The 23,042-nt window shown below is 39.8% G+C and overlaps 1 protein-coding gene across 4 annotated transcripts in view; it reads left to right on the top strand.

Moving 5' to 3' along the window:
• ptprz1a (protein tyrosine phosphatase receptor type Z1a) overlaps positions 1 to 22,222 on the top strand; it is a 78,304-nt gene extending 56,082 nt beyond the window's left edge. Inside the window, exons 13-30 of one of the 4 annotated variants that reach the window (XM_084554774.1) lie at positions 2,073 to 2,208; positions 6,191 to 6,279; positions 6,858 to 6,943; positions 8,734 to 8,754; positions 10,266 to 10,362; positions 10,617 to 10,699; positions 12,730 to 12,864; positions 13,648 to 13,782; positions 14,724 to 14,887; positions 15,001 to 15,136; positions 16,006 to 16,152; positions 16,409 to 16,502; positions 16,637 to 16,710; positions 17,330 to 17,446; positions 18,256 to 18,411; positions 18,838 to 18,980; positions 19,090 to 19,225; positions 20,875 to 22,222. In XM_084554774.1, coding sequence (XP_084410900.1) covers positions 2,073 to 2,208; positions 6,191 to 6,279; positions 6,858 to 6,943; positions 8,734 to 8,754; positions 10,266 to 10,362; positions 10,617 to 10,699; positions 12,730 to 12,864; positions 13,648 to 13,782; positions 14,724 to 14,887; positions 15,001 to 15,136; positions 16,006 to 16,152; positions 16,409 to 16,502; positions 16,637 to 16,710; positions 17,330 to 17,446; positions 18,256 to 18,411; positions 18,838 to 18,980; positions 19,090 to 19,225; positions 20,875 to 21,018 — 2,093 coding nt within the window. In that variant the 3' untranslated portion in view covers positions 21,019 to 22,222. The remainder of the gene's footprint in view (positions 1 to 2,072; positions 2,209 to 6,190; positions 6,280 to 6,857; positions 6,944 to 8,733; positions 8,755 to 10,265; positions 10,363 to 10,616; positions 10,700 to 12,729; positions 12,865 to 13,647; positions 13,783 to 14,723; positions 14,888 to 15,000; positions 15,137 to 16,005; positions 16,153 to 16,408; positions 16,503 to 16,636; positions 16,711 to 17,329; positions 17,447 to 18,255; positions 18,412 to 18,837; positions 18,981 to 19,089; positions 19,226 to 20,874) is intronic. The other 3 variants (XM_084554776.1, XM_084554775.1, XM_084554777.1) reach the window with 3 other exon arrangements.
• Positions 22,223 to 23,042: the final 820 nt, after the last annotated feature.

Raw genomic sequence — 23,042 nt, 5'->3', positions numbered from 1 at the left:
TATGCAGCCTGTCAAATAATCTGAGCAAGACGTCTACTAGAAGGTTACTGGCATGAGGATTGAAAAGAGTCATAAAAATGATTTTGCATGTGGTGCCCCGTTAACAATGTCTTCATCAGGTAAGCTGGAGCTCTATCAGCTAATACTTTTCAGGTATTTTGCATCATTAACCGCAGATCATTGCAACAGTTTGCAGACAGATTTCCCCTCCTCCTGGCAGCGGTTAGTTTTAGTAAATTTCAAAAGTCAGCAGTATATGATCCATCAGAGACAGCATTAATATTTGTGTCACCTTGTGACTTACTGAAGTTGAATGCCGACACTTATTCATAAACTTTTGATGGCTTTGCTTGTTAGGGGAAGGAATAGAAGGAAGGGTTGTTGAAGCATCTTTTAAATTAAATTAAATAATTTGTGTGCGACCGCCTTAACAACCTAAAAAAGCCTGAACTTTAACATGTGGAAGAAAATGTAGAGTATCAGTGTGCCAATAGTTTCAAGTCATTTGTCTAATTCAAAGTTGCGCAGATAAGTTGTTAAGATCGTAAAGCCGCCCTTTTAGGCAAATTTTTGATTTTAGAAATTACCTTGACTTCTGTGAAGAATTATCTGAAACTAATGGCTGTCAAAAGGAGATCACTCAACAATAAAACATGCAAAAACATTGTTATGGTTCTTTACAATACCATCCTTCTGTACCCTGCACGTTTCCTATAGCCATGCCCCTGACATTCTGACAGTCAGATGTGCAGTAACAGAACTCTGTCTTTATCACTTAGTGGGAAATCTTTTCAGAGGGATCTTCTGAGTAGAAGTTTGGAGTCCTTCATTTTCATTAGATTTGCTTTCACTTCTATTTCCTTTCTCTCTTCTGCCACTGCACTAGAATGAATAACCTTCTCCAACTTCTGTCCAGACCTTTTCTTTTCTTTTCTCATCATAATCGGCAGTGTGTCCAGGGTTTATGGGAGGCAAACAAAGATCTGTTGGATGAATGTGTTTTACTCTGAGTGAGCAGCAAATAGAAGGCACACAACAGGCTCTTTATGAACTAGTCAACAGAACAGGGCTGACTGCGCCATTCACAACTGAACTGGGTCAGTTTGTGCAGAAGAGGTAAGTTCAGACAAAGCCTCTGAGTCAAGGTTAGCTTATACTACTGTTTTCCTGACTGGTTATCAGATAATAATGGAAGGATTCAGCAGCGGCATCTCAGTGAGGTCATGTTCAGTCATCAGGTTTTCATTTTTCCTTATTGGAAGTTACAATTATGCTGCATGATTGAAGCAGCATCTGTGCCCGTGTGCCACTGTAGTTTGATGAATGTGTTCTTGCTTGATCTGTGGCAGACGTTTGATTATGAGCTTTTGAGTGTCTCTGTGTTTCTTTCAAGTGGGTTGGCAGGTGGATTGAATGTGATGAGTTTAGTGTTTGTGCCGTAGGTAGGTGAAAGTGAATGGGCGATGCATCATGTTTTAGTGCCGGGCTATAAGTGCGGTTCATGTGTCTTTCTGAAGTAGATATAAGAGATCTGAGAATGTTGGAGTTCTAGTTCTACAAATGATTCAAGGAGGTCAAGCTGCTCTAAAGGCAGCGTGAACTGGTTGAGCTACATCAGTCACACTGGGTATCAGTTCGGCTTCTTGTACATTTTGGTATTTTGGCTGCAGGTTTTAGGGGGCACCACTAAATATGAATGCACCACACATCAAGGGACAAGTACTGTATACGGCCTGCTACCACTGTTGCCTTTGAGATAAGCTGCAGTTGCTCATCAAAAACTCATGTTTACTGTTCTCTTCTATCCAATCAGTAGAATCAATTTAGAAACTTGCCCATGACTCCCTCAAATGCTTTGTTTTGTGCTGTTAGGTTCAGTTTTTGGTTGAAATTCTTCAAATTCTTTTGTAGACTTCCCTCTTTCCATCAAACTATGTGCCATGTTGTGTATGTACCATGTTCTGTGGGCTAAGGTCCTACCATTTAAATGTATGCAACCCATGCTCTGAGAAACACAAGGTTAGCGAAGCTCGCCCAGCAGCAGCTTTAATTCTATACTTTTTCCTTTCCAGATGCCAGTAACAGCAGCCATGAGTCGAGGGTTGGCTCAATCAGAGACAAAGAGAAGGCTGTGGTTCCTCTGGCTGTCATCTCCTCCCTCACTGTCCTTGGCCTGATAGTCCTCATTGGTATTCTCGTCTACTGGAGGTCAGTACTGCTGGTAAATTTAACGCTGACATTGACGTTTTCATCCCAATATTATCCTAAGTGCAGCCTGACAGACAGGTTGTTTTTGAACTTTCTCTGTAGCATACTGGGTGTCTACCATAAACAGTGTCCACATGAAGACAGTGAGTCTGTAGTTCCTGAGTAACTGCACCTTCTGCTTTATTCATAAACACCAACATTTACATATAAAAAGTGTATCTTTGCATATTTAAAGTAGGTCTAAATCCTACCTGTTTCCTTCATGTCAAAGCGTTCCCTTGACAAAATAAATTTCATTGTCCTGACTTCAAATCAGAGCTTTCAGCTGTCCTGCAGCCACTTCTTGTTGTCATCACTGGTCAAAGTATTTTCAAAAAACACACACGCTGCTCAACCCCCGCCTTGACCCCCTGCCCTCCAAACTCATCATATCCCGTGTATTTTGAGGAGGGGTCATCAAGTGGAGGCTTCAGCCAGCAGACTCATTCATCTGAGAGGCTTGATCTCGTCCATCTTGATCTTGTGCTGAGGGTTTTCATTTGTGTGTGTGTGTATGTGTGTTTGTTCACCAACAGCCCCTTCATAGAACAATACCCCCTGTTTTATGCCAGTTATCGGCTGCCGGCGTATACTGAATGAAGCCTTTCAGCTGTTGCTGTCACTTGCTTTTCATGTGTTGATTCGTTTTGGATGGCCTTGAGAGATTTTGTCATTTATTGAGACTTGCTTGATTTGGTTTGTTACTTCGAGTATTGTTAAAGAAAAAGTTCTATTATGTTCTTAAGGGTGAACCCAAAAGTTTTTCCTCGTGCTGACAACATCTAGAAAATCTTGCTGCACACTCAGACGGTGAAATAACCAACTTCTGAAATCCAATAAAAAGACGCCTTGTCAAGTACAGTGTAAAAGTAATGTTTTTCATAGAATGTACATTTCTCATCTGCCTTGAAGACTCAACATATTGTTCTTGTTTTGCGCTCGGCTTGTTGTTGTATATCCAAGATTGAGCAGTGCTAAGCTGGTAATAATCTGAGGAGCAGGGGGATTAGTCTTGAGTGAAGAATGTACCTCAGCTGTAGCGCACTGAGCATCCACTCAGATGAGAGCGTCCAGAGAGGGCCAGGGGATAGAAAAGGACATCCGTCTGATTATATCCGACACAGGGAATCGTGTCAGCGTCTTGTAGGGCGTGCGGCGGGAGGCCAAACCACACTAATCCCGCTGCTGTTGTGCCGCTTTTTCACTCCCTCGCGACAACACGGTGCTCATTTGGACTGCTGGATTGCTGTGCATTTGAGGTCAAGCAGTTTGAGGAGATTTTGGTTGACTCTACAAGTTTACAACAGGCTGCGAGATGTGCAACAAACTTACACGGAGCTCAGTGGTTTTTAAAAGCACCTGATCTAATCCAGCTTTATTCATGTTGCAGCTTCTCCAGAGGAAGCCGAGACCACATGCTATCAGAAAGATAGATTCAACAACAATCAAACAGATATGGATAGGAGGACAGACATCTTCATTATTCTAAACAAGGGTTTGGATTTAACAAAACAAACACTTAATGGCTAAGTCTAAAAATGTGTTTTCACCTGCTAACAGGATGCATTAGACTGTTTGTCTGTGGGTTTTTTAATGACCAGCAGCTGTATTCTCATTTCAGGCTGAGTTTCTTACACTTTACATCAATGTAATCAGATTAAGTAGTTTTAGTCTCACTAGATAAACAAGAAAATACAGTAAGGCAGCCAATGAACAGCTAACTACTATTGTCTGTTTAACATGTCTCAGATACAACATCAGATAGCCTACCGTCTATCAGAAAATCATCTTGCTTTGCTTGCTGTGACAAGAAGACATTTTAACGGCGGAAGAAAACTCACATAAGGGCATGCGTTATCTGTAGACGTCAGTGTTAAAAATGTTAAATCATACCATCAGGAATGCTGGAATTGAAAGCAAGACAGCTAGTTATGTAAGGCTTCTTTTATTTTCCGTGCTGGTCAACTGAGCAGCAGAACTTAGATGCACAGTGTCCAGTGATGGTCAAGTCATATGAGGTCAAAAGAAAACAACAAATACCAATACACTAGCAATGGAACTGCTTCAGATAGCTAGTTAACTGAGGAAAATCTGAAGATAACAGAAAAAAATTAGCTCACATAGCCTGGAAAGACAGTCTAGCAGCTCCTTTCAACCATCATATAGACCATCTCGGATATGTTGTCTGAGATGTCTGTAGCTTAGACAACGTCCTCCATTCTCACACTACAGTCAGAGAGTTCAGCTCCACCCTCACGACATCACCAACCTTACGGATGAGTTTGTGTTCAGTCTGTGTTGTCAGAAAAAGTACTATAAATGCTGACTTGTCTACAAGGTGTGTAGTACAACAGAGCATTTTTATTTCATTTTAGGATTGTTTTGCAGCCAAGATTTACATATTTATGTAGCGTACACCTACTTGTCAAGACAGCTGAGAGGTGACAGCGCCCCAGCACACTATTGTCCCGAGGGGAAATTCTTTTTCACAAATTGTACACCTCCATTGCATTTCAACATACCTAGAAACATGGGATACAGCACCATGATAATGAACATGGAACACAATATAACATGCAAATTTACAGTTCAGCATAGGCACAGTATAACCAATCAATCAAGCCATTTATTGTAAACTGATTCAGCTCCATAGGACTCCAATGACCTGTATGACTACGTCACTGTTACTCTTCTGTCCATCACCACATAAAGACCACCCAGACTATTTGATTGGCCCAGCAGATCTTTGGTGGAGAATAATCAGTTCCAAACGGAGCCCAGTGCAAAAACAGTTGTGGGTGGGGAAAGCTGCTCTGGCTTCAAGGCTAGAGACATACAACATGACATACATGGTGTGCGTTCGTGCTGTTTATTGCCACAGATACCAAGCCAGAACTGAGTCCATGTGATGGGTTGTCATTCTGACATAAATCAAATTATGGCTAATGTCAAATCTCTTGACCACATAATGGAAGTTTTGTACATGAAAAGTCAACATTCATCAACAGGAAGTCAAAGCCAAACATGCCAATCCATCCAGTAGTTGCTGAGACACTTTATTCTGAACTCCTGATCTAAACGAACTAACCAAGACTGCTACCTACAAAGCTATGCTAATGTGGCTGAAAAAATGTAGGCATAGAGATCTTCCTCTCATACCTTCATTTTCTTTTATGTATTTCTGCGTTGCTTTATTTACAAAACACGGATAGGCAGGTCAACAGGTAATGACTGATTAATCTACTGTATGATATTGACTTGATGACTTGTTGCAATTGAAAGCTGAACAGATTTAAAATGGTGTTGAGTTTTTGACCTTTGTTGAACAATAAAAATGAAATTACAGTCATTAGAAATGAACTTGTTCAGGTACAGAATGACCTTCTGCGCTGAACAGCTCTGAACAACTCTACACTCTAAATGGAAATCTAGCTGGGAGAGCATCTGTGTGTGTCAGAGCAGTTTCTCAGTGTATCAGTCTTTAATCTACAAGCTCAACCCTCATTCTGTGTTTTTTTGTCGGCGATAATCCCTGATGCCCATTTCTGGCCGAGACAACACAGGTTCATCAGAGAGGCGGGCTCATCCATTTAAAAACTTGTCAAGGATTACCAGAACATCTTTTTTTCCTGTGTTTATGGGAAGATTACTGTGTATTCTCCAGAAGAATCTGGGCTAACGCCGAATCACATGAAAACAAAAGCGTCGTCTGCCTCTCAGAATCAGTGCCGTGTTGTTGGTTTGCTCCATTATTTACTCCCCTTGGGGTTTGGATTTTCTCTGTTTTTAAGTTTAACACTAATTATTTTTTCTCAGTTTTGTGAAACATAATTAGAAATGACACATTTCTGTCTGTATTATTTGAATTTTTATTTTTTTTTTTAGAACAAAATGAGGTCACTTCATTCAAATGTCCTTGGAATGAAATGTGTTGTCTGTGCAGGATGTGCTTTCAGACGGCTCACTTCTACATCGACCACAGCTCATCACCCAGAGTCATCGCTGCGACGTCCACTGCTGCGTTAACATCCGGTATAACACACATGCCACACATCTTTCTGTACTTGAGGGGGTTCTTCCTGACATGTAACCATAACTCCTGTAACTTTTGTAATCTGTAACATCAACTTTAGTCCAAAATGTATAAAATCTCGAGACTCTATAGAAAAAATAGCCTCACCTTACCGAATGCTTACTTTTTAAAAATAAATCCTCCTTCCAAAAATGCCTTAACCATCCCAAAGGTTCAGCATTTTGCGGCGTGCTCACATCTTTTGAACATTTCTTTCTTTCTCACAGATACATACAGCATATGTGTATTTAGAGAAGTCCTCACTTTTCTAAAATGTCTTCTTACATTTTGCTTAAAGGTCTTCCAAAAGTTCCCCGAATTTACAAAAATATCACAAAAATGTCCTGAATTTGAGAGATATTTTCAAGGTGCACTGTCTTAAAGAAATGTTATTCCAGATGAAAAAGCCTAATTTTCTTCTCTGAAAGAAGAATGCAATATTTGGTAATTCCACCTATCAGGCACAGGCATTGTTGTTGTTGCTGTTGTTGTTGTTTCATTCTTTTTTTTAGTTAATACATTTTTTTTAATCTTCCAGACGAGCAAACAGCTTTTCCAGTAAAGGACTTTGTCAAACACGTTGCTGAACTTCATGACACTCAGGGATTCCAACGAGAGTTTGAGGTATGAAATAAAAGTATGAGGGAATAAAGTCTAGCTCATATTTAAATGCATGTTTTAACAGCCTGTGTGGTGTCTGTGTGTCAGAGTGAGAGAGTTGTGCAGGAATTGTGGTTGTGAGCTTTGTCATGTTGTCTGCATGCTGCATGATGACTTGTAATGATGTCGAATGTACTGGCCTGATGCAGGGCTACAACACTGCTTGACCAGTAATAATAATAATAGTGATTGTGATTACGGTTTTCATTCCCACTTGTGAGAACTGATATCATAATCAGATGGAGAGTGAATGTTGCAGTCCTGCTCATGTCTTTGTGAGGGGCCTCCATTCATTCTTGTGAGCAGTGTGGCACTTGTCTTTTGCCCGCTGACGTTCGTCAGGACAGTCACTTAATGAACTGAAGCTCCGTCTTGTTTTGTTCCGAAACTGCCAGTAAAGACAAAATCAACATAAAGACTAGATGAAGATGATGATAGAAATTCCCTGTCAAGTTACCGCGACAATCACATATTATATCAAATTACTGAAATGTTCTATAACACACTGATTATTGTTAGCCATCACAGAATTGTAAACAGTCATGGACACCAATGTTCCCTCACATCATAAGCAGTGAAAGTAATCACAGATCAATAGAAGAATGTGATGGTAAATGGTTTTGTATTTATTTCTACGTATTGGTAATCAAAGCGCCCTACACTCACAATGACACGTCTACCCATTCGTTCAAACAAGTGCACACACATTCACACAGTCTTGCTCAACAAGATGTCTTGCTCAAGGTTGCCCATGCACCAGGGATCGAACCGTTGTCTTTAAGTTTGAAAGAAGGGACCTAAACACAGGGCACAGACGAGAATTCAATAATAAAAGTCAGTTCAGTTGAATCTTACATAATGGAGAGTGCTCCAGAGTCAGCCATGTAGAGATATAGAAAGACTCCAACAAACCAAAAAGAATGAAAACCACAAGCAAGTAGGGAACACAGTGAGATTCAAGGGAAACGCAACATTCAAGCACAGCTGGAAATAAACAGACTAACTGACAAAGAAGAGTGAAGAAAGAGGACTACTGTATGTATACCAGAGATAAACAAGGGAACAAGACTCAGGTGAAGCTAACAAGGGTGGAGCAAACAATTACACTGGTCCAAAATTGAAAGCTCATGGAAAAACAGCAAAAAAAAACAAGACAGAACAACAAGGAAAATCCAAGTCCATATCCAGATACAGAAAATCTGCCTTTAATTCCCCAAAGAAAATTTAGGATTATCCGATTGTTTATTTTGTTCATAAATGTCCCAAAAACACTGACAGTTACCCATCACTGTATGTTTCTGTCCAGACATTATTATTATGCTAGGTACAATGACATAAAACACAAAAAAATCCTCACTTAGTTACAGAATAAATGAATTAACAAATATAAAATAAATAGGACCTAAAGGAAAACAGAGATAAAGAAGGAATCATTTAGATCGTAGTTCTTAGAGTATATCCCACAGAGAGGCATCCAAAAGATAGCTAGGACTTATAGAGCGACTGAAACAGGAGATGATGAAAAAGATTTTCAGACGACTCTACTTTGAATCTTCTACATCATCTAATTTGTCATTTATGTTGATTTCGCCTTCGCGTTGGCAGTAGCATGAGATGTGATGTGAGATGACATTGTCTTGAGGTGTTTTTTTGTGTTGTGTTGTCTTGTAATTTGTATTTTTGCACCTCTTTGGTTGACTGTGTTGTCACGGAAACATCCTGGTTGCCTGCTGCTTCCTCACCCTGGTCATTAGGTACTGAAGGAGAGTTATGAGGTAAGACGCTCTCCTCCCGACCACGTCCTTACTCTGTGACGAATGCTGCTGCACGCGGCGTAGCTATGTTTTTGTCTTGTCTTATGAAGGGTTTCTGTTGATGTGGAAAATTTAAATGCACATGGCATGTCTCCTTTAGACGCCTGAGCGATATATTTTAAGAAGTGGATAATGGAGTAGCGTTTAGCTCCATTTCATTACACCCAACCCAACACCCTCACCCAACAAACATTAAAACTTCATCTTACTTTGTTGTCTATGAGTGAACATGCTTTGTGGACTGCACTTTTCTTTTGTTGCAATACCACATGTGGCCACTGGGGCCAACTTGACATAAGATACTTGACTCTTAAAAACGGAAACAAATATAAAACTGAGTTTATCTGCTAGCACACAGTGCATCTTTGTATCCATGCCTGGATACTAAATACCTGTGCATTTAAATCAGATAGGGCCATTCCCCTGTCCTCTCAGGTATAGCAACTATTTAATTACCTTAACCTTTTTTAAGTACAAAACCTTGTAATTTCAAGAACAATCTTTTCACAGTTATCATTAAATCTTGTTATGATGAGATCCAAGTTTTGTAATTATGAGATCTTTTCCTGTTAGGCTATTACAAGATAAAGTCCTTTTTTCCACTTTAATTAATGCAATATGCTTCCATGGAAGTAGTGCAACCATTATAGGCTTAATATATAACCTTTGTTACAAGTCTTTTTTAGTCAGATTCACTGCATTTTTCCCGCACATTTCTCTGCTGCAATGCAGATAGATAGTCACACATACCTTTCACTTAGTTTGCAGAGATTCTGTTTGAGTTCCCAATGCTGAAAACTCCACTCCTCTATGTATTATACTAACCACGACACTTGTAAAGTATTTTCTAAAAGTCACCGCGTTACTGAGAAAAGAGGATTATTACCCTGTACCACATTCTGCCATCACACAGTTCCTGTATAGACTGGATTTATTCAGACAAGGTTCTTGTGCACCGTTCTTGGGAGAAAAAGAATAAATAAAAAATTTCAACATTTAAGAACTCCAGTTATTTCCTTCTTTTTTCTTCTATTTCTAAAAAGGCTTTCTATTAACAAAATATTTTCCAAGTAACATCTGCCAAAAATTGTACACACTTTGCACACAAACTTCATGTCCTGACTTAAACCGTTTAACCTCCACAAAACTGATGTGCCTGGTATCTAGACGTCACACACATTTGATCCTCTACAGACAACGAAAATGGAGGCGAAACTAAATAATCCACATTGTTTGTGATATAACTCATTCAGATACTGTATATCCTGTACTATTTAAAAATAGTATCTTATGAGTTTTGTTCGGCATTAATTTTCTTGTCATTGTTGTAAATTATAGGGAGTGCGTAGCACACTTATACCAGCCATCACTGCGTGTGTTTAATGCAGCGCTTGCAATGAAACATTTCTCGCATGCAGCAATTGAATCCTGCTCAAATACTTTACTTTGTGTGTGTGTGTGTGTGTTTCTAGGAGGTGCAGGTGTGCACTGTGGACATGGGGCTGACCACTGACAGCTCCAACCATCCTGACAACAAGACTAAAAACAGATACAGCAACATCTTAGCCTGTGAGTACAAAATCAGCACAGTGTGATATGCAGCATGTTGTCACAGAGAGATACAGCACAATCACAGCACTGGCTTTTGGAATTTCATTGTAAGGACTTAAATGGTGAATAGTTTTTACCATCTACCCACTCATTAACAGTGACTTATTAACTTGTAGCTACTGTTCCTACGTTTTTAAATTTTTTAATTTACATAAGTGATGTTCTCATTGCTCTGATCACATGTTGCTCTGTTTTTTCTGTTTAAATCTCAGACGACCACAGCCGGGTGCGGCTATCGGTGCAGGCTGACAAAGATGGGAAGACGACCGATTATATCAATGCAAACTACGTGGATGTAAGAATCTGTCAGTTCTTTTTATGATCTGCAGATGAACTGAGGCCTTTATCTTTACCTCAAGGCTCATTTCTACATATTCTGGATATACCTATCAGATGGTCCAAAGGCGGTTTAGTTTATTTTTGTTCTCAGACCCACTCCATGTTTTCCTCTTTGACTTACTACAGTAAGCTGAAGTCAGTACACCATGCTGCATATTTCTAAACCTATTCATGAAACATGCTGTTGTTAGTGAGGACCTACATGTCTCTCCATTATGTGTCTAAACAAACCAGTGTCTTGTTTTGTGAAAGGCAGAGGCATCACAAAAAGCCCCCGCTTCAGTCATGGCCTCTCTTGGAGAGCTGACGTACAGGTTACAAAGTTGGTAAAAGCACGTTGAGGATCTCTCCAGCTCAACACTTTTGTCTGCGCCTCAAACTCTGAAGGCAGCTTCACACTGTCAGTCATCTGAAGGTTATCAAACAAACAAAGTGAGAGATTGAATGGTGCCCTCTGCTGAGCTTGCCTTAAGGCTGACTCATTACATTTCAGCCCACTCTTAACTTTTAAGTAAAAACTTTATTCTCATTGATTTATTCTCAAATGTGGGCATCTGTGGAGCAGCCTCTCAGTCTTTTTTGGTCTGTAACCTTGTGTTTCACTCCCAAAAATATGATGAATAGGAGTTGTTACATTGTAAATCTGACTGCAGAACACTTTAGGACTTTATTATTAAGAACAGGGATATCCAAGTGGACTTTTTGAACACTGTTCAGTCAAGAGATTTGTTTTTAAATTCAGATTTTATTTGAAGTAGGACAGAATGACCATAAAAGTTGCTAGCCTGGAGTCCAGACCAACAAATCCTCCCACCAACTGTTTGTGGAGGAAAGTCGGACTGGAGTCACTCCATTAGGAACTGGTCATGCTCCGGGAAAGATTCTTAGCCAATCAAATTTACTTTACCGTTTGTGGTGATGGACAGAAAAGTAACAGTGTCATCTGAACGCCGTTGACTTGAATTTGTTTACAACTAAATGGTCTGCCTTCGGGGAAGCGAGTTGTTTAGAGTCCTCTATTGCGTCCATTGCAAAAGATAATGACATCAGTGAATTAGCGTTAATAGAGGAACAGTTAACGGCATTTAAAGTCTTTGTTAAGAATGCCTTAACCACCTAATGTCACACACTTCATTGCTCCGATAAGTTGTAGGACTATCCAATTGCATGCAGACATGTTTTTTTTTTTCTCTGTATCAGTTGATACACGCCCCATTATGAAATCCTAATGGAGTGTTACCAAACTCATTATCTAATAAGAATTTAGGCTAAAAGGCGGCAGTGGTTGTGGCTTTCTTCCGCATCCAGTACGTGACCCTCCCACTGGAATAATGTTTGGATCTAACATGCTGCATCAGATGGTTACACACAATTGGATCCCCATGATCCAAATGCAAACTTTTCCACACTACCATCCATGATTTCCGTGGCCACGCCTCCCATGTGACAACATATCACAATATACAGAGAGCTACTAGGTATGTTAAAAACAACAGTCGTATTTTAAGAGACTAAAAGCAACACAATAAGGCAATAAAATGGATGCCATTCCATTTCAATTTCTTTTAAACACTCAGATCCTCATCTGACCGCCAACAAATAAATACATTTTATCTTATTTATTTAGCTTTAGTTTACCTAAACAAATTCAACTTATATAATGAGTTATTGACTTAATATGCGAACTCCCAGTTTTTATGTGGTTATTTACATCGAAATTGGAGGAAAAGTCTGGGAATTACAGCTCTTGAGTATATAGTTCCCTCTCTTTGAAGGTATAAAGGTAACTGGATACTTGACTAAAATATTACATGGGCTGATGTGGGCGGGATATTCCTTCATTGTTTCTGCATCAGTTGAACAAATGAAAGATCAGTAGATTCCATTTTAATAAGGAACTGTATTGTCCTTCAAGTAGGTGAGGAATGAACATTTATTAAGGAAACATGAACACGAACATTCAAGTATCTGATGTGTGTTTTTCAGGGTTTCAAGAAGCCACGGTTGTATATCGCCGCTCAGGGTCCGCTGAGGTCAAGCACTGAGGATTTCTGGAAGATGATCTGGGAGCAGAACGTCGGCGTCATCATCATGATTACCAACCTGGTGGAGAAAGGACGAGTGAGTGATCAGATCTCCAGTTTAATCTCACAGTCTGAGATTGAATTTACATTTGTAGATGAAATAAACCTGAATATTTGTTGTATGTAACTAATATATAGAATCAGATCAAGACACTTTGGAGCCAGCTTAAGAACATACAGTATATGCTATTAATGTTTGCATGTGGAGTCTGGTTAAATGAATGTAAAGCAGCGTTCTTGGAATATTTGTCTCACAATTCTTAATCTAAAGCACTACAAAAACTCAAAGTACTTTGGTGAAAGGTATATTAAAACCAATAAATCAAAACTCAACTTTATATTTTATTTAATACTTTGTATGTTAAATGCTGGCCCACAATGCTGGTTGATTTCCTCAACCTGAAATCAAAGGATGAGCTTTTATTTCAGTGACATCCTTAGGGTTTACGTGTTGAATTTTTTGTTTTGTTTGTTTTGTTTGGAATAAAGTCAAAAATTTTATTTACATTTTATGTCATCACAGTTGTTTCAGTATTGGTAAATGGTAAATGGCCTTGTTTTTATATAGCGCTTTTCTACCTATTGGTACGCAAAGCGCTTTACAGTCACAGACACATCTACCCATTCACTCACACAAGCACACACACATTCACAGACCAGTGCCACGCACTGGGAGCAACTGGGGCTTCAGTGTCTTGCTCAAGGACACTTTGGCATGTGGCACATTCTGGGGATCGAACTGCTAACCCTTGGGGTTCGTGGGCGGTAGGTAGAGCGTGATTTCATAAGTGATATTATGTGATGTTTTCTGTATCCTCAGAGGAAATGTGATCAGTACTGGCCAATGGAGGTGCAGGAGGAGTACGGCAGCTTCCTGGTGACTGTAAAAAGCACCAAAGTCCTGGCCTACTACACCCAGAGGACCTTCACCATCAGGAACACCCACACCAAAAAGGTTAGCCATCACGACTGTACAAAAATTAGCACTGACAAGCTGAATGCAGAAGAAAGACATCAAACATCATGGTCAACATCTAAAATTAATGTAAATCACTGACTTGTGTTTACACTGATTGTAGCCTGGTGTAGCCAGACCAAATTTTATCAGAATATGAGTCTAGTAACACCATTTGGAGTTCACTATGGGATGTGTTTTTCAACTGATACAGAGAAGAAAACACCTCTGTGCTATATACATAATTGAATAGACCTCCAGCCAATCAGCTGTAAACTAATTCAACTCCATGCTGCTCAGATGACGTGCTGTTACTCTTCTACCCATCACCACATAAAGCCCTCCCAAATGATGAGCAACTCCAAACCACTACATGCTATAATTTAATGCAGGGAAATCATTTTAACCTCTATGAGAAGGAGGGGAGCTGGCAGGGAATGGAGCCCAGCACGAGAGCACCCATCTCGAGCTTAAAGTCCACGCAGAGTGCCCTTCGAGAGAAGAGAGTCTCATCGAGGTCTTATTTACTGCATTTTCCAGTACAAATAATTTGTTGGTGGGGATGCTTGTCTGGCTTCCAGACTACATTGATGTTAGTTAATATCAATTTATATAGCATCACTTGAATATAGACACTGAATGTACTATTACTAATGCATTTCTAAACTGCCAGAAAACTCACTCAAAGTCCCTGTTTACTGGGTACAAAATGACCAGATCTTAATATGTTACCAAAACCTATTTTCCTATATGCTTAAATAGTAAGTATTACATACACACATTACAGAGAAAAGAGTGGCCAAGATAAAAACAGTAGCTAACAGAAAAACTTATTACACATACTTCTGGACCAGTATGCTTAAAGGATACAACTAATGGCAATGAGTCATTGTTAGTATCTTCCTATTAATGACTTTCTGTTTGGTGTCCTCCTCCTGCAGGGCTCCCAGAAGGGGCGGAGCAATGAGCGGACAGTGACACAGTACCATTACACCCAGTGGCCTGACATGGGCGTCCCAGAGTTTGCTCTGCCGCTGCTCAGCTTTGTCCGTAAGTCGTCCAGAGCTAGGACAGGCGACATGGGGCCAATGGTGGTTCACTGCAGGTGAGAACTGACAGAAATATATGAGTAGATCAGATGAAGTTTTCTTTCATTTTCATCCTCACTTGAGAAATTCAGGATTCATTTCAGTTTTGTCTTTGTGGCTGTTGTTGCAGTGCTGGTGTCGGTCGGACAGGCACCTACATCGTCCTGGACAGCATGCTGAAGCAGATGAAAGAAGAAGGCACTGTCAACATCATAGGCTTCCTTAAACACATCCGCACACAGAGAAATTACCTGGTTCAAACAGAGGTCAGAGGTCAACCTTATCTCTGCTCATACACATCCATGTATTTTCTTTAGTCAATAAGCCAGTAACCATTTGCATTTCAAGAAACTGAAGAGTTTGAAAAAGGACCATGGCAGGGATGCCAATATCAGTCTGTCAATCTGTCTTTGTGTTTCCCAAAAAATTAATAATGATGACTTTGGCAATGCTCAAACCTTTGCTCTCGCACCACGGTTATGTTGTGGTTTTGTATGAAATGTTTCCACTGCTATGCAACGTTTTGCCATAAAATTTGACCCACATGAATATTGTTCTCATCATGGAATATAACTTTTGTGATCTCTTAACTCCATCATTGCTTCAAATTTTTGAGCCTTGTGTTGAAATCTCTAGAAGTGATGACTTTGGCATCAACCTGAGCTTTAATTTGTGTTAACCTTGTTAGTCTAAAGGAAGCTCCAGCGCTTAATGTCGATAAGAGCAAGCTTCAAAGGCCCAAGCAACAAATATCAGCAGAATGGACAGGAATTATAACTGTGTGTTGTTCGCATCATATAAATGATGACTAATCATATTACCACAACACATAAATGGACCTCTGAGGAAAATTGACAGGAATTTCTAAGCAGAACTTAGTAACTCCTTATTTTCTTCAGAGTGACAGAAATGAGATGTTAGGTATAGCACGTCAAACTTTTAAGCACTTTATATGTTTACATTGTTATTCATTAAGAAATGCCATCAGAAGGGCATCTGATTGGTTGGTAGCAAAAGAGGGTGTGAGCATGAAATAAGAATTAGGGGTTAGACCCTGTGTGCTTGGTTACTAACATTGAAAAAGACTGTCTGAATGAGAAATTGTAACACTGAACTATGTGCCTTCCCCCTGCAGGAGCAGTATGTTTTTATCCACGATGCCTTGGTGGAAGCCATCTTGTCTGGCGAGACGGAGGTGGCAGCGGCTCAACTGCACAGATATGTGGACGAGCTGCTGACCCCAGGGCCCGCTGGGAAGACGCGCCTGGAAAGGCAGTTCAAGGTGAGCTGCTCATTAAACACTTCATTCTTTGTTCTCAAGCCATTAATGGGTTCATTTAGACAAAACCTCACAAAGGATGCCATGTAATTTTTGCCCACAACACTGACCGGTAGTGGTAGGAAACCCCAACATGTCACCACCTTCTTAAAAGACATCACATTTAGTTCAGCTGTATTATACACATGTTTACATTTAAACAAAACAATTTGGTGCTGATGCTCTTTAGTCCTTAACATCTGTGTGATGTTTTCCACAGCAGCTTTGTCACTCCGGAGTGAAGCAGTGTGACTACTCTACAGCTCTGCAGGACTGCAACCGTAACAAGAACAGAAACTCTTCTGTGATACCTGGTTAGTCCAACTATCTCATCAGGAAATGGAGCATCAAATGTTTAACTTGCCAAGGCTGAAAGATCATCTTGAGAGAATATATTGCGTGAACATATTTTGAAGTAAAAACTCTCGTTTTCTATCTCTTCTTGCAGTTGAGAAATCCAGAGTGCGTCTGTGTACGACAGCAGGGGAAACGTCAGACTACATCAATGCATCATACATTACTGTAAGAACAAAAGAACTCTGCTCAGGTTTAAATCCCCTTCAGAGGCAGAAGAGAAGATGGATGTCAGTGGAACCAGTGTTCCTTTAACAGAACGTAAAGCCTCTTTCAGGCATTAATCTGAACACAGTTTAACATGTTGGTCTCAGTAAGCCCCCTTGGTACTGACGTCAAAGTCACAATAGCAAGGCTAGACCTCTAACACTGAGGTCAATGCAATTCTGGATTGAATGCTCTCAGATTAACATGAAGGCTTTAGTAAATACTAAATAAACTGTTCAGACCACCTTCTAATAGCCAACAATTAAGCCGTTTTTACTCACATCTTGTCTGTCAGCACTTTTTCCCTCTTAGTGCAACCAGAGTTTTAAAAATCCTTGTAAAAGCACACTAATGATGTCTTAGGTTCTCAGTCATCCCGGTCATGGTATATCCAAAAAAGCTGAAATAAGTACAACTGGACTTGTAGACTTAAGTAGATTTAATGATAGTGACTGTCTTCTTTTATTTTCCCTCACACTTACAGCAGCTCATAACATTTTAACTTTCATTCTGAGTGATGCTGTAGTATTTATAAACTGATGATATTAATGAATCATCCAGCAATGTTTTGTTCCTGCAGGGTTACAGACATAGCACAGAGTTCATCATTACCCAGAATCCTTTGCCTGGGACCATAAAGGACTTCTGGAGGATGATATGGGACCACAATGTCCATGTCATTGTGTCACTGCCTGGGGTGAGGAACTTTTTTATTTTTAATGGGAATAACATAATTAACAGGATAAGGAGTGAGTCTTACTCCGTATGCTTTATAATAAATAACAAAACAATGACATTTGAGTCTGGACCTAGCTTAGCATAAACAAAGGAAAGTGTCCACATTTCAGAAATCCTGCCAGTGTCCTTATGTTGTATATTTTCTTAAGTTTGTCCACAAACACCACTATTTCTGAGCCTTGGACAGAGCTACACTAGGGATATTTCCCTTCCTTTATGTCTTCATGCTAAGCTAGGCTAACCCCAGCCTCACTCTGCTTCATATTATTCAGGCCAAATCGGTTAGAGAACGTGCTGAGAAACATTTTGGCAACAAAAGTTAACTAAGATTGTAGTTGCATGTAAATAAAATCCTTCCACTTAGCACTTGAGTCTGGTAAACCATATTTTAGTTTCTGTCCAAGTAAAGAACATAATTAATTAATCGATTCAGCAAATTTAAAAGGCCTGTATATGCTTGTATCTGTTCTCATGTGTTAGCGAATCACCACGTACACGGAAAAAGTATCCTATTTAGATTATTTAAAAGGTGTAACTAGAAGGCTACTGTTGGGCCAAACCATCTTTCAACCAACTGTGACCAGTTGAAGTCAGAATTACGGGAGCTTTTCTCTTTCTTCCCAGTCAGTAAGAATGTGGGGCAATTTGAGTTTGAGACTCATTTCATCTTTCTGTCAGAGTGAAATGTTGTGCAAATTGTTAAATGATTCCTTCACAATAGTAGATATGCGTGTGATGTAACTGTTAGCTGATGTACCTTGTTCGCAGGCGGAGGAGGAGGCAGAATTGTGTGTCTTCTGGCCCCGCAAAGGGCAACCAACCAGCTACGAGATGTTCACTGTCACTCAGAAGAGCGAGACTAACATCTGTCTGTCCAACGAGGACAGGGTGGTGGTCCAGGACTACGTACTGGAAGCTACACAGGCTAGTGCAGCCTGGAACATGACAGCTTTACTCACACCACAAAATCACTGAAACTATAATACTCAATTACTGATAATACTAAATTAGAGAGTCGTGCAAGTGGTGTCAAGTCACAGAGATTTCTGCTTTCAGTCAATTTGCCCTGCTCACAGCATTGACATTTAAAATATTTAACTATAACTTTGTGGTTGATTTAAAAATGCTATTATGAACTTCTCTACGAGTGGCAAGGCTAAAGACTCTTATATTAAACATACGTCTATGTCCCATTTTTCAGTAGACTGCTTTTGTCTGAATAGTGCAGCAGAATTTCATCAGTCCATTAATACCACTCAGTTCACATCTTGGGATTTGTCAGGCAACTTCTAAAACTCCCCCTCATGAATCTGCGTCACTGACGTCTGCTATCTTTCCTCATCTCAAAAGGACGACTATGTTCTGGAGGTGAAACACTACCGCGCCCCATGCTGGCCAAACCCAGACAGTCCCATCAGCAACACCTTTGAGTTCCTCAGTCTGGTAAAAGAAGATAGTGCCACTAAGGACGGCCCCATAGTTGTCCACGATGAGTAAGACCCTCTCTGACTAGTCCACATTGCCATTAGAATAATTACATTTGGTCTGATTGTTATTCTGAGCACAGAAATCAAGACATGGTGATTTTGGTTTTTTTTTCAGTGTGGGTGGAGTCACAGCAGGAACGTTCTGTGCTCTGTCGTCTCTGACTCGCCAGCTGGACGCAGAAGGCTCAGTTGATGTCTTCCAAGTAGCCAAGCTGACAAACCTCATGAGACCTGGAATCTTCAGCGACATTGTAAGGCTGTTAAAATGTATTCACTGTGTTAATAGACAAGGTCTGGAAATACAGTGACTGCCAAAGAGGACGCTCTTGAATCACCAAAACAAAACTGTTAATGACCTAATCCAAGTGATAGATAAGTTCTTTGAGGCACAGTCCAATATGTTCTCACTCTTGAGAGAGGCACAACTGCCAGACTTTGGTCAAGGGATCTGAGAGGCCTTGCAGGGATATATGGCACTGGAAGTTCACCAATATTCTTTGGAGAAAGATTAATCAATTAATTGAATCCTAAATTTAACCAGTAGCAGTGTAGTGAGAACAGAAGGCAGTAAGAGAGTGAGTGAATATTCTTGCTGCAGAGTTTTAGATTAACTTGATTTGGATAGCAGCATCTTGGCTTAGGCAGCATAAACACAACTGCAGCACAGATAAGCATTCCCAGTTGCCGGATAAGATAAGATAATAGAGGACATATTTTTGCAATATTCCTGAGGTGTAAGTTGTAAAATGACTTTCATGTTCATTACAGCTGGTAGCCAAAAGCGATGCCTACGTTTTCTGTTAGTGGCTAAATGATGGATTATGGAGGGTATTAGAGGCACCTGGTGTGGGGGGGGAAACAGAAATTCAGTTTTACTGTAAATTAATTACCAGACATCCAGCTATGACTGATAAGAAGAGCTGTGTGTCAAGTAGGGTTAGCGGGGATTGGGTGTTTTTGGATCCAAATGCAGGACTCAGAGCAGAAGTAGGTGAAAAAAGCGTTTTTAATTAACAAAAAGACAAAGCTAACAAACCAAAAGCGCTGCTGAGGTCACCAGAAAAAGAAAAAAAAAAAAAAAAAAGCAAAAATCCACACACTTGGAAAAAAAATGGAACTTGACATGATACTATGGCATGGCAGACGTGAAAAAACTATGACATGGAAAACATGAACAAACTATGGCATGAAACCTGGCAAACAAACAGTATGACATGACAAGGAACAAAGGGGAAGGCAGGGCTATATATACACACACACACAAGGAACAGGGGTGACGAGACACAGGTGAAACAAATCAAGAAACAAGACAAGGTGAAACCAATGAGCTCATCAAAAGGAAAAAAGACATGGAGTGACACAAACAGGAAATCCAGAACTTAACAAAATAACAGTAAACAGAAAACTGACAAACTAAACACTAAACCATGACTATGAAAAACCAAGAAATTAACAAAATACAATAAACAGAAAACCCCAGAAACTAAACCATGACAGAAAACATGACACCGTGCATCATCAGCATAACTGTGATAAACACACACAACCAAATTGTAAGTCAAGTGTCTTGAGGAAAGTATAGATTCAGAAATATTCAGACAGTGACACAGTTTTGGCTTTGTACTCCACCAGAGGAGATTTGAAATGAAAAAATCAAGATGCAGTTAAAGTTCAGACTTTCAGCTTCAATTCAAGGCATTAAAAATTTTCAGGATTTTGTAATTGAAAAAATCATACCATATCATATGATTTTTTTTAATCCTTTGCAACTTCAGGCAAGATTGTCTATAGCCTGGAATCCATGGATATCACTAAAGACTGGGTTTTGCTAGGCATTTACTGCAGCTGTCTTCAGAGACGGAATGAGATCGGTAACAGTTGGTTACCTGTTGTTTTCCAGGAGCAGTACCAGTTCCTGTACAAATCCATGCTGAGTCTCATCGGGACACAAGAAGACGAGAAAAACCTCCAGTCCTCTGACAACAATGGGACCATCGTGGTGGGAACCGCCAACACCGCAGAGAGCCTTGAATCCCTCGTGTAACTGCCCAAAAAAACCACAAAGAACTATTCAACTTCTACAATGAGCAGCACTTCTACTTCAACCACCAATAGAATTCCTCCTGATGCCAGACTCACGCTTCAACCCGTCAACCCATTTTCTGAACGAATTTGGACCCTTTACGGTTTTGTAATGTGTGCCTTTTTGTATTCTTCATCCTGTACTTCTAACTTTGATACAAGCTGTAGACTAACTGTCCGATGTTGTAACAGTGTACTGCCCTAAGATGTTTCATTCAACTTACTTTTCCTAAACCTTTGTATTTATTGGCACTGAGCCAAATGGGGAAAAAGGGAAAAGCTGCATCTTTTTAAATCAAATGATATTTTGTTAGCTTGTCTTTTATAGAGCTCCTGCACTGAACTCTCCTCTGTAAATACCATTGCAACAGTAGCAGCAGTGTGCTAATGAAGTCAAATATAAAATAAGGGCCTGGAATAATAAAATAATGATAATAATCTAATGTAAATAATATTATAGTAATCATCTTGATGGACCAAATTTCTATTTATACTTTTAGATTTTTATATTTTACCATTTTTTTAGTGTATTCAAATGTCATGGTTTAATTCTAATTGCTTAGCTTGAGAACTTTAATGCTTTTATACTCTGTATTTTGTAACAGACTAAATGTGATGCATGGGATACTGACATGTTAGGTTTGTAGCTGGAAACACTGCTGGATTATTAGCTAGGGGATTAAATAAGTGAAAGAACACCAAAGAGGCTGTTGGAGTGTTTTGTTACTTTATGAAGAACTACAACTACAGTGCTGCCTAAAATGTTGTCGTGCCCTTCAGAATTTTTCGACATAGCCCACATATCAAACTTGTGGAGTTATTTATTCAAGAAAATAAACCAATTGTACATGTCTGTGAATTGCAAAGGAATCTGGTGTGCAGCAATGACGGAGAACGTTTACGGTAACTGCTGATCAGTCGTCTTGGAGCGCCTTGGAGGATTATTCGCTGATTCCTCCGTACGGAACTGCTTTAGTTCTGAGATGCTGATGGGGTTCCTTAAATAAACTGCTGCCTTCAGCTCCTTCCACAACATTTCTTTTGGAAAATGTTAAGATTTTGATTAGGCCTATTCAAAACATACGCTGTGGAGCAGTGGCTTTGTCCTTACCACTCTGCCATGCACACCATGGTTGTTCACTAAAGTGGCCTTTAGTTGCTTAGAAGTTATCCAGGGTTCCTTTGTGACCTCTCAGAGTATTATGCATCTTGCTTCTGGAGTGATCTTTGTTTGTCGACCACTCCTGTGGAGGCTAACAGTCATTTTAAATCTCCTCCATTTGTTCTCAATCTGTCTGACCGTGAATTTCAAACTCTTTAGAGATGGTTTTGTAAACTTTTTCCAGCTTGATGATCAACAACACCTCTTTTTCGGAGCTCCTCAGAGAGCTCCTTTGTCCGTGCCATCATCCATTTCCACAAGTGTGTTGTGAAGATCAGACTGTGATAAATCAGATTTTTAAACAAAACGAGGCACTGAACAACACCTGAGTCTCATTACATTGATTGGAAACACTTCTGAACAGATGGACTCTTATTTGGCCTTGAAATTAACTTGTTATCCAAGAGGTTGACTTACTTTTACACCTCACAGATGGCTCATTTTCCTGAATTAACAAATACCAAAGCATAATATTTCTGCTTTATTTGTTTGATTGGGTTCTTTTGAGGTTCTTTTTAGTCTCATGGCTTGAGTCTATTAACGAAATTATAATTTCTTGAGTAAAAAGTGTTTATTCTTTTCTTTATTGATGATGGGATTCAATGAAACACTAGCAGAGAGAACTAGCTGCATTTACATTTTAGGCCTCCAGTTGATGTTCATGCTGAGTAGTTTACAGTAGGAGGCTCCTCGATCACCAGCCTCACAGACAGTCAACAGGAAGGAGGTCACACGTCACAACGTACAGACTAACAATGGAGAAAACTCCCCTCTGTGTGCCTAACAGGGGAGACCCAGGAACATAGAAAATTAACTAATTCCTA

Source organism: Chelon labrosus, assembly GCF_963514085.1.
Source record: "Chelon labrosus genome assembly, chromosome: 11".
Classification (NCBI taxonomy): domain Eukaryota; kingdom Metazoa; phylum Chordata; class Actinopteri; order Mugiliformes; family Mugilidae; genus Chelon; species Chelon labrosus.
Note: the sequence above shows the minus strand (reverse complement) of the source record. Positions and strands in the feature narration are given on the sequence as shown.